Source organism: Bactrocera dorsalis, chromosome 5, assembly GCF_023373825.1.
Source record: "Bactrocera dorsalis isolate Fly_Bdor chromosome 5, ASM2337382v1, whole genome shotgun sequence".
NCBI lineage: Eukaryota > Metazoa > Arthropoda > Insecta > Diptera > Tephritidae > Bactrocera > Bactrocera dorsalis.
Genome location: NC_064307.1, coordinates 5,535,155 through 5,554,005, shown reverse-complemented (window position 1 = coordinate 5,554,005; position 18,851 = coordinate 5,535,155). Strand labels below are relative to the sequence as shown.

General features: G+C 39.2%; 3 protein-coding genes across 4 annotated transcripts in view; 1 reads left to right on the top strand and 2 right to left on the bottom strand.

Annotated features, from left to right (window-relative positions):
* LOC105226437 (ATP synthase subunit b, mitochondrial) overlaps window positions 1-18,851 on the bottom strand; it is a 459,686-nt gene that overhangs the window by 374,273 nt on the left and 66,562 nt on the right. The window lies entirely within an intron of this gene.
* On the top strand, window positions 13,080-14,653 carry LOC105226509 (odorant receptor 67d). Its single transcript, XM_011205401.3, has 4 exons — window positions 13,080-13,889; window positions 13,959-14,148; window positions 14,246-14,401; window positions 14,466-14,653. Exons 1-4 carry the CDS (start codon window positions 13,132-13,134, stop codon window positions 14,526-14,528), a joined length of 1,167 nt encoding a protein of 388 aa, XP_011203703.2. The 5' UTR covers window positions 13,080-13,131; the 3' UTR covers window positions 14,529-14,653.
* On the bottom strand, window positions 16,281-17,870 carry LOC105226510 (odorant receptor 67d). Of its 2 annotated transcripts, XM_049458567.1 has the most exons (5): window positions 17,420-17,870; window positions 17,067-17,341; window positions 16,808-16,997; window positions 16,575-16,730; window positions 16,281-16,493 (listed from the first exon to the last, which is right to left on the bottom strand). In XM_049458567.1, exons 1-5 carry the CDS (start codon window positions 17,822-17,824, stop codon window positions 16,431-16,433), a joined length of 1,089 nt encoding a protein of 362 aa, XP_049314524.1. In that variant the 5' UTR covers window positions 17,825-17,870; the 3' UTR covers window positions 16,281-16,430. The 2 variants fall into 2 exon arrangements, with proteins under 2 accessions (XP_049314524.1, XP_011203704.3); XM_011205402.4 differs by having other exon boundaries at window positions 17,067-17,870.

Sequence of the window (18,851 nt, the reverse complement as noted above, 5' to 3'; positions counted from 1 at the left end):
AAACTAACTTAGCTAAATAATTATTGCAATGATTTAGCCATTAAAGCAGTAATAAATACACACACAAATACCGAAAAATAATCAAGAAAATAGTGCAATCTATCCAATTAAGATTGTTTTCGTCATTTGCTCTCTTTTAAGTATCTAATATACAAGTTAATTTATATTTTTACAACAACATAACAACAACGCACATGCATAAGTACTTAGCTTAGCAGCTTTGAAAGTCTTCGAATTGAGCAAGCAACAAGAAACAAGCAATCTAAGAAATACCGCTGCTCATGAAAATTCATCATTTAATTATAATTGCATTACGGATAATCAAGAAGCCAGCGGTAGCAATTCTCCCATTACTCATAATGGCCATCAAATGCTTAGCTTTGCAAAATGCTCCGCACGACAATTTGTGAAAATTTGTAGCAACGCATAGACGAGTCCTGTACCATATAATGGAGTGCCATTAAGTAGATGTGTCGTCGCCATTATTAATGCTTCGGCAGACATACCGACAACGCACTTATCTTTCATACACTTTCAACTAAATAACAAACGCATGCTGAGCCATTGAAGGCTAAAGCATGTAAGTATAAGAGCTTAAGTGAAGAGCTTAATTTCATGGGTAATGACATCAAATAGCAGTCAAGGACCTTGACAAGCAAGTACAACAACAAGTGCCCGGGAGATTACCAAACGACAGGAAAGCTTAATAATTGTGGAAATTTGCCATATCCAAATCGATGTCTTCGGAGAAAACTCAACAACTCTGACTTTGCTAACACAAGTTGAGCCTTCTCTGTAGTACATCTCCACATATTTTAGAAACAATTGAACGATACATAACCTCCCTCACCAACCCAGCTTTTCTTACAGACTTTTCGTTACCTGATGAGGAGAGCTTGATGAGTCAATGAGTCGTGGAAGGCATTCTCCGGAATAGTTTTGAGATACGAGATCATTCTGCTTGGATCCCCTCTGTCGTCTCAAAATGCTCGGAAGAATGCCTCTTTGTCTCGGGATCATACTCAAAAATCCATGACTCGTCACCTGTGAATACGTTATTCAAAAATTGGAGATCACTTTCACATATGTTCAAATTTTCTTGGCACACTTCACCTCGCCGCAATTTCTGGTCGTCAGTGAGCACTTTTCGGACCATTTTCGCGTAAAACTTTTGCATGTTCAAGTGCTCCGTCAAAGTGTCATGAACCATAGATTTTAATAAATTTAACATCTGGGCAATTAAACGAATACGACGGTCTGAGTTCAAAACTTTGCGCACACGAGTCACATTGTCGATGTTTGTCGAAGTTGCAGGTCTCTCAGCACGGTCTCCATCAACGACCTCTTCCCGGCCCTCCAAAAAGGCCTGGTGCCACCGAAACACACCACTTCTTGATAAAGCAACATCTCGAGAAGCCTGCTTGATCATATCAAAAGACTCTGTCGCAGATTTACCGAGTTTCACATAGAATTTAGTCGCGTACCTCTGCTCTAACGAAAGTGTTTGTCCTGACACCGACTCCAGTTGGTGCGCGTAGCTCCGAAGTACAGTCGGGGCGAAAGAAAATCAGTCTTATTACTTTCCGGACAAACCGTGTATGACGGATTTAAAGTCAAAGCCTGACAGTGTCGGAAAATTAGCACTAAGTTTTTGTTAGAGAAGCAAAACTTAATTTAATTTCCTTTAATCTGTATTATGAATTCTGTTCATATGTATTTTTTAATTTTTCCCTCCCCCTCTTCTTGTAACATATTAAGCCCTCTACACAAAAATGTTTGGGCCTTCACAGCGAATTATTAGTTCGGATATTAGATTCCAGGCACCCGAGCAAAAAAAAAAAAAAACTCGTTGAAGCGCACGGCACTTGATGTTAATGCTCGTGTTGTAACGAAAATACGTTTGCAAATGCGAGAATGAAGTATTTGCGAGTTGCACGGCTGATTTTCTAGCTGGTCCGCTGGTCAGCATGCAGCTCCAATCACTATTCATTTTATGGCACAGCGATCAAAATTCATTATGTCAAAAGGCAGAGCACACCATGGCTAACAGTACAGTTATTAACGAGTATGTGTATTAGGCATACGCACATTCATCCCAAGCGAGCATGAAGCTGATGTTTCACCAAAACTGAACACTCAATTCTCACAGCGGTGGACGTGATGGCGCGCACGGCGCGGAGATAATTCCTCAGCTTTGCATTCGCACAAGGCCACGGCACTCAAAGCGCAACTGGGATATTATACGCGATGCACGATAGGGCAAATATCAAATATTTACCAGGCCCTGCCAACTGTCCCCGCCAACCACCGCCGACCGTCAATTTAATCATTAGACATTACTCATACTTATTGTTAGGAGTAAATTATTGTTCAGCAGCAAAGAACAAAATCAGACATAAATCCTTTTATGGCAGAGCCGAACTGCTGCGCACTGGCAGCAGCAGCGCAGTATCGACGCAGCAGCAATGATGTCAAAAGGCATTAATTTCCATGAAAGGCAGATATGTCGAACACAATACATAACAAATACATATCAACCGGGGCAAAGGTACCAGTCGGCGGCAATGCCCATACAAATGTGCAGTGTTGGGGTCCTTGTTAAGTCAAAGTGCTGCTGATACGTAATTCCAATTGAAAGTCGAGTTAGTCGAGTTAGTTTAGTAAAAGTAATGTTGGGAACTATTTGAGCTCATGCGAATGCTGGAAGTTCTGCGCGTGCGCGTGTGTGTGTGATCCCAATAAATTGCTTCATAGCAGAAAGGGCACGCACACTCATGGGGAAGGATGCGCACACATACACGCACCGTCTGACATGCAATCACCCACAAAGTAGACTTGGTAATCCTTAAACCTGCATTTTAGGCTCGTACGGGCTTGAGCTAGCTGCACAGCAGTGAGCATATCCGGCGGAACGATGCAAGGACACGCTTCAGCCTCGTTGCCATTGTGAACGTCAGCATTTTTAATTCTTTCTTCAGCAGCAGCATTGCGTGCATGCACATTTATCTAGCGTTCAACAAAATATTTCAGTGAATTACAAAAAAAACAAAACACCAAAAATTCGAAATTCTTAAATTTTCAACCATTCTGACATTCTCCATTGAGTTGCACTGAAGCATTGGATTCCTTCAATTGCACATGCCGTAGCCGCCAATCTTGTGATTTCTGCCTAATTGTTCTTGTTGTTTTCGAAATCTTACAAATTCTTTCAAATAATTTCGAACGGAAACATTGTTTCTCTAGCTGCTAGCCGGCGCATGCTTCGGTCTGCATTTCGGAAGTAACCATTTATCTCGTCGGATATGTATGTGTGTATGACTGAAGTGGCTTAACCGCCTGCGCACATGACCCAAAAATAAACCAAAAGTCAAGGTGCAATACTGGGGTGCAGAAGTCATGTTCATACATGTGTGCCGAGTGTTTCCTTATTTTTTGTTTTTTTTTTTTCTTTTCAAAAATGTTTTCTTGTACTTAACACTAATTATTTAGGCAGTTATAAATTTAGTGCTTGACATAACGAATTAAACTGATAAAGTCTGAAAGGCTCAAATCTTCCGGATGTATATGAAGTCATTAGTAATAAGTGAATGAAAATGTATATATTTTTGTAATAATATTGTAAAATTTGGTTTACATTTCTGTCATAACAATATTTTGAACAAGTAAGGAAGGGCTAAGTTCGGGTGTCACCGAACATTTTATACTCTCGCATGATAAAGTGATAATTGAGATTTCATTACCCGTCATTTACATATTTTTTTATTTTGCTGTAAAATTAATTAGAATTAAATTCTGAGAGATTTACCGTTATTTTCGGTGAAAAATTAGGTTAGGTTAGGTTAGGTACGGAGTTCTTCGTGTTCGATATCAGGGACCTGGAAAAGTTATAGTCCGATCAATTTTCCACAAGGGATACCTCAGCTCAAATACCGTATTTGTGTAAAGTTTTATTCGACTATCATCATTGGTTCCTAATGTATATATTATCCAGAGAAGACATCAGATGGAATTCAAAATAGCGTTATATTGGAAGAAGGCGTGGTTGTGAACCGATTTCATCCATATTTCGTACATATCATCAGGGTGTTAAGAAAATATTATGTACCGAATTTCATTGAAATCGGTCGAGCAGTTCCTGAGATATGGTTTTTGGTCCATAAGTGGGCGACGCCGCGCCCATTTTCAATTTTTAAAAAAGGCCTGTGTGCAGCTTCCTTCTGCCATTTCTTCCGTAAAATTTTGTGTTTCTGACATTTTTTGTTTGTCGGTTAACGCACTTTTAGTGATTTTCAACATAACCTTTGTATGGGAGGTGGTAGTGGATTTTATCCGATTTCTTCCATTTTTGAACTGTATATGGAAATGCCTGAAGAAAACAACTCTATAGAGTTTGGTTGACATAGCTATAGCAGTTTCCGAGATATGTACAAAAAACTTAGTAGGGGGCGGGGCCACGCCCACTTTTCCAAAAAAATTACGTCCAAATATGCCCCTCCCTAATGCGATCCTTTGTGCCAAATTTCACTTTAATATCTTTATTTATGGCTTAGTTATGACACTTTATAGGATTTCGGTTTCCGCCATTTTGTGGGCGTGGCAGTGGGCCGATTTTGCCCATCTTCGAACTTAACCTTCTTATGGAGCCAAGAAATACGTGTACCAAGTTTCATCATGATATCTCAATTTTTACTCAAGTTACAGCTTGCACGGACGGACGGACGGACGGACGGACAGACGGACGGACGGACAGACGGACGGACGGACAGACGGACGGACGGACAGACAGACATCCGGATTTCAACTCTACTCGTCACCCTGATCACTTTGGTATATATAACCCTATATCTGACTCTTTTAGTTTTAGGTCTTACAAACAACCGTTATGTGAACAAAACTATAATACTCTCTTTAGCAACTTTGTTGCGAGAGTATAAAAACCCAAGGTTAAGTTACCCTCAGAAGGCTCATACCAGCTTTGACTACAGTGTTATTATTTTTTTAAGGCAAACAGTCATTTGCAGGGTGAAGTCTGGACCAGAAAGTGCCACCAGTTTCCGAGGAGCCTAATATTTTGCATTTTTCACCGATAGAAATTATCTAATAGAGCAAGTCGTTGGTTGCTTGAACTTGTGAAGGATAAATAATTTCCATTTACGAGGTAACCAATAATTAGGTTGATGGGCACAGAGAAACCCAAAAAATTTAATGGATGCAATGTTCGCACAGTCCGGGAAACAAGTGCAACCATAATATCACTCCTCAGTAGAGATATAATATGTGTCCTTTGGAGTCCAGTGACCAAGGAAACAATAAACTTTACTCGACGAACCTGCTCTGAAGAAGACAAAAACGTCCTGTTCTTGAGGGAGGACAAAACGACCACCAACCCCTACTAAGCCGAGTTAATACGACCGGAGATCCCAGTAGAGGTACTTTCCTCAATAGCTGTTTTTGACAGATCACGTCAAGCTGTAATTTTGTTATTTTGTTCAACTTTGTTTGGCATTTCATCATGAAAAGATTTACGTCTGAAAAATGTGTTTCGTGCGCTCAACTTATGATCAACATAATCGGCCTACTAAGAATACTATTCACAACACCATCATCCATCTTGAAACCCATCATTCATTATTGGATAATATTCGACCGAATAGCAGCCGTAGTTTAAAGTATACACGCAAACCGTGGAGAGTCGATTCGACCCCGTTCGCAGCCTCTCGGATTGACTTATGGAACGACTTGGCGCATTTTACGTCGAGATCCTAAATTGTACAAGAACTAAATCCACTAGACTTTTCCAACCGTCATACCAGTATGTAAACAAGCAAAATTGTCGCATTTGGGACGAAGAGCATCCGGAAGAGATTCAGGAGCTGCCATTTCATCCAGTAAAAACAACCGTTTGGTGGTTTGTGGCCGAAATTATATAGATTCATATTTCTTCAAAATGATGCCGGTGGGAAGGTAACAGTCAAAGGCGACCTTTATCGCGCCATGATAATCAACTATTTGATGCTTGAAGTTGAAGTTCGCGATCTCGGCGACATTTGGTTTCAACAAGATGGCGCCACTTCCCACACATCGCGTCAATCAATGGATATATTGAGGGTACACTTCGGTGAGCATATAATTTTCAAGTTTTGGGCCGGTCGATTTGCCACCAAGATCGTGTGATATCACACCGTTAGACTTTTTACTGTGGGGTTATATAAAGTCTAAAGTCTGGGTGCACAATACCGCTTCAATTCAAGCCTTTGAGCAAAACATTGCTGACAGTCAAGAGTCGAAATGACCGAACGAGTAATGGAAAATTGGAATCAACGGATGTACCATCTGAGACGTAGCCGCGACCAAAATTTGAAAGAGATAACCTTCAAAAAATAAATGTCAAAGAATTTTCTTTCGAATGATAATAAACATTCTCCATTAAATTTGAAGTTTCTGTGTTTTTTCTTTTAAAAAGTAGGGAAACTCGAAATGGATCACCATATAAATCGGCATTTTCCAAAATTTTCGTTTCTTTACGGCGTAAGTGTTTATCGGAAAGACCTCGGTAATAAACACTAAAATATGATGCATATTATTCTAAAAAGTTTCGGTCCTACATATTTCCCTCAAGAAACATTATATTGATCTTCATTGCTGACTTCATCACATTATACATTATTTCACAAAATATTAGCGTCTTTCGAAGGAGAAATGATATCACGACGTAACAACTCCAAAAAAAAAAAACTAAATATCCTTAATAAGAGTAATCTTTAATTATACGAGTATTTAGGTATTAAGTTACTTTACAGGCCCATTAATCGAACCGCATCGGCGCTTCCAAATTAAGGGTTAATTTGAGTTTAATCATCGATTGTGGCATAGACCCCGATTGTGTTGATTTCAAGGGATTGAAAAGTGGTTAACAACAAACTCCTCGCACGCTAAAGAGGAAGAGATGCTTGAAAAACAACAATGCTGACAACAAATGTACTCTTGGCGTGGCATGCCACACACGTTGCACAAAATCGTTGTTGTAGTATTGTGCGCAATAATTTAAGGCATTATTAAGGATCAGTGCCAGAATAATTGTCATGACAAATATGCTTCTGGATTAACATTTGCGCGCTGATATACGCGGGTTGCAATTATCGCCAAAAATTACACGCATTGCACGTTGGAAATGTTTAACATCCGCAAAAGTTGTTTGGTCTGCTTAATCAATCAACAGCGTGCCAAAATCGCTATACACCGCGGACTCTCACACATCCATACAATCAATCCAAATCAAAGGAAAACAGCAATTCGTATCCCTTCCTTACCTCCGATCGTATACGGTTGATTAGTGTGTCCCTTTATTACCTCCATGGCATGCACCAACCCTTCGCTTCTTCGCCTCATCGTTCCTTCGTGCAAATGTGCAAATTTTGTAAATAAATATGTGAAAGACAATCAACAATCGAGCGCTTCTCTGTAAACGACTTGTTTTTGTTATTATTACTCTTCGACCATATGTCGCTGTCAGCGGTGCAAAAGTATCCTTTAATTGCAATTCAATTATTCTCCGTGTTGCACATGTCGCCGTGTGCCAAAATGAGAATGGAAATGGAAATGCTTGTTGGCGTTCGTGGACTCATCAGCACAAAGCGCAAACAAATTGAAGGAAGTCCATACAAGCACACATACACACGAGCTCACACACACACTTACATATTTATTGGAGTTGTATGTGTGCACGTGTTTGTTTGTGCTTGAATTCATTATGTTGTTGTACTGTTCTGGCATGTCGAGCCGCCACCAAGCCGAGATTCCGTTTTTCCAGTTTGTCCTGTGCGGCGGGGGCATGTGCACCGGGGCAGATGTTTTATATTAACCGCACGCGTGTTGTCGGCCTTTCAATATGCAATGTGTGCATTGAGTGTGTGCCCTCCATTTGGCGTATTTATAACCTCTTGTATGTGTTGCTGTTGTTATTGGTATTTTATTTTACTTTTGTTATGCCTTACTTTATTTGATTGCACTGAATGAATTGAATGTCCTGATCCTGGGGCTAAGGTTAAAGACGCCCGAAGTGGTGATGATTTCAACGTGGTTGTTAGTAGAAGAGAAAAGAAGAGTTTGCTTTTCCGAGTGGAAGTTTGCTCTTGTTGAGTTTAAGGTTATATACTCGTACTTTTCGTTTAAGTGTCCTTTGCTTGAAAAAATCCAAGTAGATTTCTAAATTTAAATCGTCACATTTCTTTTTTATTCAAACTTTAATTACGATATGCTGAGCAGGAGCCCCTTTTCCTCGTTATCTGTTTTTAGCCGGTAATTGAACTTCATATATATATATTTTTTTATTTTTCTGTATAGCCTTGAGGCTTTTTCTAAGAAGTTCTTGCAGGTTTTGAAAATCTAAGGTTTCTAGCACTCAGTGAAGAAGCCTTAGCCTTGAGAGTGTACACGAAGACCTTGGGGAGCAGATTCGGTGCCGTTCACAGCAACTCGGACTGACGTATGGAACCACTTGGCGCATTTTACGACGAGATCTTAAATTACAAGTGTACAAAATACAGTTTGTGCAAGAACTGAAGCCGTTTCCTCCCCAAGCGACATCGCTTCGTTCTTTGGGCTCTTGGGAAGGTCCAAGATGATCCAACGTTTTCGAATAAAATTTTTTTCACCGTTAAAAAAAAAGCAAAATTGCCACATTTGGAACGAAGAGCAACCTGAACAAATTCAAGAGGTGCCATTTCATCCAGAAAAATCCACGATTTAGTGCGGTTTGTAGGCCTGTAGAATCATTGGACCATATTTCTTCAAATATGTTGCCGGTTATGTTATCACCGTTAAAGGCGACCGTTATCGCGCCATGCTGACCAACTATTTGTTGCTTGAAATTAAAGCTCGTGATCTCGGTGACATTTGGTTTCAGCAAGACGGTGTCACTTCCCACACATCTCATTAATCAATAGATTTATTGAGAGAACACTTCGGTAAGCAGATAATTTCACGTTTCGGGCCGCCAAGATCGTGTAATATCACACCGTTAGGTTAATACCAGTGGGGAAGTCTAAAGTCTATGCGGACAATCCCGCTTCGATTCAGGCCTCGGAGCAAAACATCGCTGACAATTACTAGTCAAAACCTTCATGGTAAATATCCACGAAATACTTTCTGATTTTCCAATGGAGACCAAAAGAATTAAGTATATTTTTGTTTATTTTTGCATTGAAATAAGAAATCATATGCTCAATTACTTAAAAATACTTATAAATACCCATATTAAATAATCGAAGAAAGTAAGAGCTGCCCCCGGTGAATGTGTGTACGAGTATAACAATATTTACAATCACCACATTATACGGCTCCACATTTCAATTTGCTTGCAACACCCCCTCTTACTAAACAGCAATATGTTCTTCGATGCATTTGCAGCATTGACGCGTAGGATTACTGCGGAAACTGCAGCATATCACTTAGTAAAAGCAACAACAAAGCAGCAGATGAGGCAAACAATCAAATTGGTAACTGTGCAACAGCACGTGCCTCAGCGCTTTTCTGGCTCAGTTCCGCTATCACTTTCTCATCCGCATAATCGGCCACTTGTATACTCCGTTTAACCTTGCGCAATGCGCGTAAACAGGAGCGTCCCAACCTTACACACATATGTACATGCGAACATAGCTCTTTGTCTACTCGAGTGCCGAACTCAAGAACGCATTTATGCCGTTGATAAGGATGAGGCGTCTTAAGCATGCATTCCAAGACAATGCAGCACGCAGCATACAACAAACAGGCGATGAGTACCCGCACACATATGAGCGCACGGCAGCATGCCAGTGTGCAACCGAGCGAAGCTCAGAGCCAGAGTGCATAAGTGGTTGTGGCTCAGTGCAAGCGATGTGCCAGAGCTCACAGCTGCCGGCAGCATACCGCCGCGTTACCAACGATGCGGCGATGTGTGTGTGGATGTGCGAGGATGGTAGTGTCAGCGCCGAAATCCGTTGCTTTAAATGCAATTAAACGCCCGCTTTAATTCAAAGGCTTTCGACAGCGGGAGCAAATTGGATCAATATACATATGTAGGTACAATCTTATTTGCATGCACAGCTACACATGTAAGTGGGTGTGTCTGTGTGTGTGTGAATGTCTCGGTAACTCTAGTGTGTGCCGGTGTTGCCACTTAGCGCAAGCTGGTGCTCTTTGCACATGCCGGATGTGTCGGCAACACCGACTGCTACCGCGCTATCTGCACACTGCATCGCATCTTCGATGTAATCTCCATCGTCAGCGGCAAGCAAAGAGCGCGCTTTGCAACGCGCCCCCTCCGGATGGTATCAGATTGCAGCCTTTGTTTGATTTGGTGCTCGTGTCGCGCATTTCAGCTGCTGATATCAGTGGTTTATTTGCATGTTTGCGATCAAAATATGCATGTTTGTTGTGTTCTGTTTGTTTTCTTTGGCACATATCACTGGCTCGGGCCCGGCTTTTGTTCATATTTTTGTGGATTTCATGTAATATCTGACTTGCAGACTGCTTTAATTGTTTGCTTGTTAAACTAACCTTGTGGCGCGTGCCAAATGATATGATTACAGAGAAAAAATTTTCTCGAAGAAAATATATACATACCTATATCCATATAATAGAATGTAACTATATAAGGTAATTGCTTATACACAAAATGTTATTAAGTAATTTCCAAAAAAATGCCAAAGATAACAAAAATTAAAACGGACAACTTTCTATATCATTTTACATGTCACTAAGCCTAAATGTAGGCAACGTTTAATTTTGGAGTGATGAGTAACTGTAAGACATTGCCTACATTTAGGTGATTACAATATGTATTACATTATAAATGTAATGACATCTATGGATCCACTAATCTTGTCATCAATTAACACCAGGATTCTAAGACTCTTAAAACTAAACTCTTTAAGTCACTCAATATTTCCATCCTGCTATATGGTGCAGAGGCATGAACGATGACAAATGATGGTGAGCTGTACGAGATACACGACAACATTGACATAGTTCAGCGAATTAAGAGACAGCGGCTACGCTGGTCAGGTCATGTCGTACGAATGAATGAAAACGCTCCAGCTCTGAAAGTATTCGACGCAGTACCCACCGGGAGATGCAGAAGAAGAGAAACACCTCCACTCCTTTGGAACGACAGGTGGAGAAGGGCCTGGGTTCGTTATAATCGCATAAGTGGTGTCTACGCCAGTAAAGAAGAAGATATCAAAATTACGACACAGAGCTAACTGATCCATATGTTATCGCTCCATTTTGTACATTGAAGAAATTTTTGGAGATTAAAAATACAATGTGTCAAATTTTCAGCTGCTCAGAAAGACGCAACGCCCACCGCGACACTACCGCTGTGCACGCCCCCACAATTTGGCAATGTAATTGTAAACATCTTGCCATGTCGCGCCTTCCAATAAAGACCGCTTTATTTGCCAATATTGCAGCTTTTCGCCAAAGAAAGACATCCACAAGTAGGTGAGTAGGTAAATTTCAGCAGTTACGGTAATGTGCACAAACCCAAACTCGAGCGAGACTGCTTACCAGCTGTATTTATCCATCAACTCATATGACTACCCACCCCACAATGACGAGCTGTGCATATTATCGACTACTTACGGCGCAATCCTTCGCCGATTGCCACATGAAGACACAGAAGACAAAATTGAAGAATGTTGGCACGTTCTACGGTAGGAAGAAAACCAATAAACACATTTGAACGCGTAGAATAATAAGCATACGCGCTCGCTACTTCTTACACTCCTGCTCAACGAGTGAACATATGTGTATGTGTGAGGGAGGGCAGAAAAATCCTATTTGAAATAAAAACGGATTGGTTTGGTAATGTGAGAGATGCAGATAGTATGTACGGATGTGCATCGGCAGCAGTGATCAAAGTGATAAAATGGTAATGATATGTTCAAAATTCAGAAGGTTCCACAGTGTTTGATGCAGTAGTCGATCTGCAGATGGAAACGTGTATGTCTGCGTGAATGTGCTTATCGGCTGCCAAAGGTGCATTTGGTGATGTCTTCCTTCTGGTACGTGCTAGCGTCTTCACAATAAGTAGCGAATTCACGTGGCAGCAGGTGTTATTGGAAATGTTTTGATTTTTCTTCAAGCCATGCCCACGAATTCAACCCTCTTAGCAAACTGAAACCACAAAAAAAAATATTAGTCTAGTACAATGATGTAGTTCACGAAATGACGATTGCCTGACCAGAAAACAATATTTGTACCAATTTTTTGTGGATATACAAATATGCTTAATTCCAGACATAGACAAGTCTATAAAGAAGACTCTCTAAAATTTCAGGTAAATCAGACCAGTACGTATATAACCTGAGACATCGTGGGTATGGCTTTAAAAAGATAGCTTCGAGAAAAACGAGTTTAAAGTATCGCGTTTACCTATGTATCGGTATACCTATATCTCCGAATCTAATTTAAATCTCGAAAACTACTTTTGTAGACATATAATAAGGAAGTGAAGCAAATGGGCCTGCTAGTGAACGAGGGCAATACGAAATATCTCCTGTCATCAAACAAACAGTCGTCGCACTCGCGTCTTGGCTTCCACGCCACTGTTGACAGTCATATTTTCGAAATCGTAGATAATTTCGTCTATCTTGGAACCAGTGTAAACACCAATAATTACATATGTCAGCCTCGAAATCCAACGAAGAATAACTCTTACCAGCATGTGTTACTTCGGACTGAGTAGGCAATTTAGAAGAAAAGTCCTCTCTCGACTAACAAAGCCCAAACTTCATAAGTCACTCATTATCCCCGTTCTGCTATATGGTGCAGAGGCATGTTATGAGTTTTCGAGTGAAAGGTTCTGCGGAATATTTATGGCCTTTTGCGTATCGGCCACGACCATCACCATCTGTGTGAAATGTATCGGAACACGACCCACAATGCAAAAACTCGCACTTGAGGTGTACAATTCTCACACGCTGTCCACTAAGGATTATTAAATAATAGGCTATTATTATATCTGACAGCTTAATTACTTGTTTTGACGCGTAAACTGAGCTTTCTCACGGGTATAAATACGCAGTGAAACCCCATTTCTGAATCAAAAGTTTGTTATTAACAAAATTTCTACTTTATCACGGACGCGAAATGAGTATTAAACACATCAGGCCTACCGCATCCTTTGCTAAGCTCGTGAAGACGGTTCGCTTTATTTCCAGCTTGGTCGGCGCGGATGTCTCCACGGAGAATTATCAAGTCAACATCATCACCATTATTGTGATAATCTGCATTATCATGTACTTCATCTTCACCGCAACCACAGTGGCCAGTGTCTTCTCGGAGAATTGGACATATCTACTGGAGGCATCATGTATGCTGGGCAGCGTATTGCAAGGCATCACTAAACTCATTTCGGGCATCAGCCGCACCAATGAAGTCTCCGGCATGCGCTTGGAATTGGAAGAACTTTATCGTGTATATGAGACCAAAGGAGAGTCATATTGTAAGGTAATGAATGCGTGTTGCGAACGTGTGTGGCAGCTCATAAAAATGGTGGGACTTATTTACGGTGCGGCAATTGTTGGAAATCTACTGCTTACAAGCTTTATGCTATTCTTTACAAATCAGAAAATCTATATTATGCACTTCTTCATACCCGGCGTGGACGTTGAGACGTCTTTCGGTTATCTATTGACAACAGCTTTGCATTCGTTGTGTTTTCTAGCTGGTTGTTTTGGCCTCTTTGGAGGTGATTTATTTTTCCTAATTTATCTGGGGCAACCCGAGTTGTTTCGCGACATTTTGATATTGAAAGTGCACGAACTTAACGAAGCGGCCGCTCAAAAGGACAATAAAACTGAAAGCCTATTAATTAGTATTATTGAATGGCATCAATACTACACGGAGTAAGACTGATTTCAGTAACTGCAGAATCTCAATACACTTCTCATATTGTATAATTATTGCAATTACAGTTACAATGAACGTTGTAATGAGATATTCTATTACATAATCACTATGCAAATTCTGACGTCGGGCGTCTCAATCGTCTTCACTATGTACATCATACTAATGGGCGACTGGCCGGGGGCATATTTGTACATTTTAATAGCATTAAGTAGCCTCTACCTGTACTGCATTATTGGCACGAATATACAAACGTGTGTAAGTAACCAGAGCAAGGCCAATAAAACACCTGGAATATTAATCAAAGTTTATTTTATTTATTATTATTATCTTTCTTTTTTTGTTTAATTTAAAGAACGAGACATTCTTTGAGGAACTTTACAACATAAATTGGTACGAATTGGATGTGAAAGAGCGCAAATTGATGATACTAGTTTTAATGAAATCACAAAATCCAAGCGAGATCAAAATTGGAGGCGTCCTGCCACTCTCCGTTCAAACTGCACTTCAAGTAACTCTGGAGCCTAAACCTCTAAACGGAAATATTTTTTTTTTTACAATTTTTTTGATTTCAGATAACAAAGACAATTTATGGCATTTTCACTATGATGTTGGGATTTTTGGATGAAGAACAGTAAAGATCGAAATCACAATAAGTAAAATTGTTTAAACAACATATATGTATTCAGAATATATTCACGAGTAGACTACACTTTATTTGAATTAGTTGCGCTATCATAATAAAATAAAATTTATTCCACGATTGCTTGTGTTCTCTTTTTAAATCTTACAGTTTTATGATACATTTATGCCCAACTTTAACATGACTAAGTGAGATAATAATATAAGTTTTGCATTGGAAAGTTCATAAATATGAACCAGCAATACTTTCATACTTTCAAAAGTATTGCCTACATTTCGGCGCGCAGTGATTCGTACTTGAAGTTTAGATTTGATTTGTAGTTTTCATGTCGGAAAGAAACACATTTCGAATTTTAAATTCAACGAAGTTTATCTGAAGTGTGTTGCCTCAAATGAAACTTCAAAACATTCATCTTAATGATTATTTAATAACGAAAAATTATATATCTTAAAGAATTTTTTTGACTTCGACCGATCAGTCAGAATGGTAGCTATACTATACGTAACAGTGGTCCGACCTGGGGCCCTATTCTGTAACTTGATTCGTAAATGTATTCTATTCGAAATTCGGATCTAGTTTATAATTATGCGAAAGTTGTACCACCCTGTGCCAGAATAAATACGTACAATTTTCGTTTTTGCTTTCTATAACTCAAAAGCTATCGAATATTTTATCCGAAAATTGGCTTGAAAACCCGAAAATCGAGTTACAAAATATACAAAACCCGAATTCGAGTAAGTTTTTTTTCGAATCGAGTTACAGAATAGGCCCCCTGAACAATTTGTTCGGAGATTGTACCGTTGCCTTGGGCAATGCCACATTTGGTGAAGATATCATGTCAAATAAACAAGTTTTCTATACAAGAACTTGATTTAGAACGATCAGTTTGTATGGCAGCTATATCCTTTAGCCTTCCGATAACGGTGGTTCTAACAAATAAGTAGCTTCTTATGAAAGAAAGAGCGTTTGGAAAACTTCAGATCGATATCAAATCGGCAAGTTCGTGTCTTGAATAGTTTTTGAAAGACAGTGTTCTATAGAGCGACCACTCGCCGGTATGAATCGGATAGTTGAAACTGTAAACGCATTTTTCTATTCTTGATCATTTTTTTTATCTAAAAAAAACGAAACTTTTCTCAGAACGACGCCGAAAAATCGAAAAATTAAATACCTTCAACTTCTAAACGGGACTTTTTGAAACCAGCGCCCCCTGGTGGCGCCATCTATATGTCGACTGGCGCATTAGAATCTGCTATCTTTATCGATTGTCCAGTGAGGCTTCGAACAAAGAACCAACATTAAATTTTGTTTTTAAATTGGTAAAACCTTTACCGAAACGTTTCAATTGATGAAACAAGATTATGGCGATGATTGCCTACCCATAGCAGAGTGCACGAGTGGTTTCAACGTTATCAAAGTGGTCGTGAGGACATATGTACATACATAAATGACGATCAACATGTGGGCCAATCAAAATCCGTGATCACCGGAGGTTGCAAGAGTTTAAAATGTTCGGTTGCACCCGAACTTAGCTCTTCCTTACTTGCTTTTCAATATTTTTGTACAAAAAAAAAAAATTTTAAAATATAGCTGAAAATATACCTGATTATGGTCCAAAGGACTTTGAAACATTCAATAGAGTATTTTATTTAAAAAAATTCACGAAAATCGCCTAATTTATCATGCGTTGCACTGGTATAGCCCCTTAATATACTCTGCTCAGGGCATACAATTAAAATATGAAATATAAAATATAGATTATTTATTTAAATGTGCAGCGCTACAAAGCAATTTAACACATATGCGATACTAATTAAGCGTGTGCATTTACTTGAGATTAGAACTTTTGCACTCTACTGAATTATTAGCGAAGTTGCTGAGTAAATGAAAAATATTTTTATTGGTTCTCTTCCAAAAAGCGGAGCATCATAGTAAATATCCCATAAATCGTTTTTGTAATCTGAAAATAACCAATACAATATAATTTTTCATCAATCAAACCCATTTAATACGCTTAGAAAACATAAGAACTCATTATAACCTGAAGCGCAGTTTGTACGGAGAGTGGCAAGAAACCGCCTACTTTAATCTCACTTGGATTTTGTGCCTTCATTAAAATGGGTATTATCATCTTCTGGTTTTTCACCTCTAAATCGTAAAAATTTATATTCCAAAGCTCTTCGCAAAATGCGGTATTCTGCGGAAAAATAAAAGAAAAATTGATAAATTCGGACAATACTAGTAATTTCACAAGACTTTGGATCAAACGCTTACGCAAGTTTGAATTTTCGTGCCCATTATACAATATAGATAAAGGCCGCCAAAGGCGACTAGAATATATAGGTATGCTCCAGGCCAGTCACCCAGTAGAATAATGTAGAGCGTGCATATAATTGAGATGCCCGATGTGACGATTTGCATGCTGTTTATATAATAAAAGATACGATTACAACGCAGATTGTAGCTAGAAAAATTATGTAGAAAAATTGAAGAAATTAGTTTCGGAAAGTACATAGAATTACACAACACCCACTCCGTATAGTATTGATGCCACTCAATAATTTCGATTAGCAGCCGTTCGGCGTTACTGCTATTTTCAGCAGCAGCCTCATTCAGCGACTTCACTTTCAACACCAACAAATCAAGAAACAACATCGGCTGTCCTAAGAACAGTAAAAAGAATAGATCGCCGGCGAAGAGACCGAAAGCGCCAAACAGAAAGCACATAGTATGCAGGGTCAATGTCATCAGATAACCCACTTGCGTGTCGACATCAATGCCAGGTATCATGAAATGCATTAAAAACACCTTTTCGTTAGATGCAAATATCAAAACGATGGTAATCAATATTATGCCACCGCCAGCAACAAAATACACTTGTCCCACCATTTTTATGACTTGCCACACACGTTCACAAGATTTGTTTAGCGCCTCGGCGTAGTCGTCGCCCTTCACTTCATATTCACGATACAGATTTTCCAACTCTATGCGAATGCCTAAGATTTCTTTGGCGAAAGCAAACGCCGAAATGAGTTTAGTGATGCCCTGCAACACGCTGCCCACCATACACGACGCTTCCAGCAAGTAAGTCCAGTTTTCCGAAAAGACACTGGCCACTGTGGTCCCGGTGAAGATGAAGTACGCCACAATACAGATTATCAAAGTAATGGTGATAATGTTGACGCGATAATTCTCATCGGCGACATCAGCACCGACCAAACTAGATATTAAATGGAAAAACTTTATAATCTTCCCAAACGATTCGGTTGGGCGCACTTTTGTAGTAGTCATTTCGCTGTGCGTAGAAAAAGCTAGGTAGGTACGTCGCTTTTTAGCTGCGAAAACTAATCACGCATACAAAGAATTGCGTTACCTGTATTTATACTCGTCTGATTGCAATGGGTACTTGGACATCAAAACAAGCAATTAAACTGTCACAGCCACTAATTGGCACAGTAGTCCTGTTTGTGAGTTGAGACTAAAGAGCTCTCTAGAAATCATGTATGCCAAGTCTTATTTAGAGGAAAAACATTAAGTTTACGAGCCTGTTGACCACATCTCATTTCAACTTCTTTTCAAAAAATGGTCTTCAACGGCACCTCGAAAAGATCATCATTTTTTGTATACAATTTTACGGTAATCGCCAACGTTTGCGGAAAACTAGTGTAAATATGACTGGTAGTAGGGAATATTCGATACAACTCTATTAAAAACCTCTGCACACGATTGTGGAGAAGACAACGTATTTTTAGGGAATATTGCGACTAAAGCCGACGACTTTATAAGTATTTGTTTGGTAGTTAATTGAAGTCGTGCCTTCAGACTGTGTTTTTTATTTTTAGCAGGATAGTGTATTTTACCCGAATCATCTCAACATTCCCTCTTTTGAAAGCCAAACTCTGTAATTGAGTTCTGTTTGGCACCGTTATAGTTTTTCGTGGGATCTTACTTACTTTTTTCTTTTCTCATTTGTAATCTCATGTATATTTCTCATGTGTAAATGCAGCAGAACACAATAAGAAGACTAAGAATACTCTCTTAAAATATTTTATTCTTAAATCTTTAGTGATACAACAAACTTCTCCAAACTTATTCCAGGGTATCAAACTCTAAATCACAAATTTCTATTATCCTCTAATCAAAATCTTGAAATTTTTTCCAACATTTTTTTTCAATATATTTTTAACTCAGCCATTAATAAATATTCCCATTTATTCCAATTAGTCCTTATATTAAATATGTGAATTCCCACAATGTGACGAAATGATTGGCAAAATAGAATCATTAATATTAATCGTCAAAATTTTCCACTTAACAA

Coding starts and splice junctions, on each gene's coding strand:
- LOC105226509 (XM_011205401.3), top strand. CDS start 13,132: ATGAGTATTAAACACATCAGGCCTACCGCATCCTTTGCTAAGCTCGTG. Junction 13,890..13,958: donor TGGCATCAATACTACACGGA/GTAAGACTGATT, acceptor TTGCAATTACAG/TTACAATGAACGTTGTAATG. Junction 14,402..14,465: donor CCGTTCAAACTGCACTTCAA/GTAACTCTGGAG, acceptor TTTTGATTTCAG/ATAACAAAGACAATTTATGG.
- LOC105226510 (XM_011205402.4), bottom strand. CDS start 17,824: ATGACTACTACAAAAGTGCGCCCAACCGAATCGTTTGGGAAGATTATA. Junction 16,731..16,807: donor GCACGAAAATTCAAACTTGC/GTAAGCGTTTGA, acceptor ATTTTTCCGCAG/AATACCGCATTTTGCGAAGA. Junction 16,494..16,574: donor CCGTACAAACTGCGCTTCAG/GTTATAATGAGT, acceptor GGTTATTTTCAG/ATTACAAAAACGATTTATGG.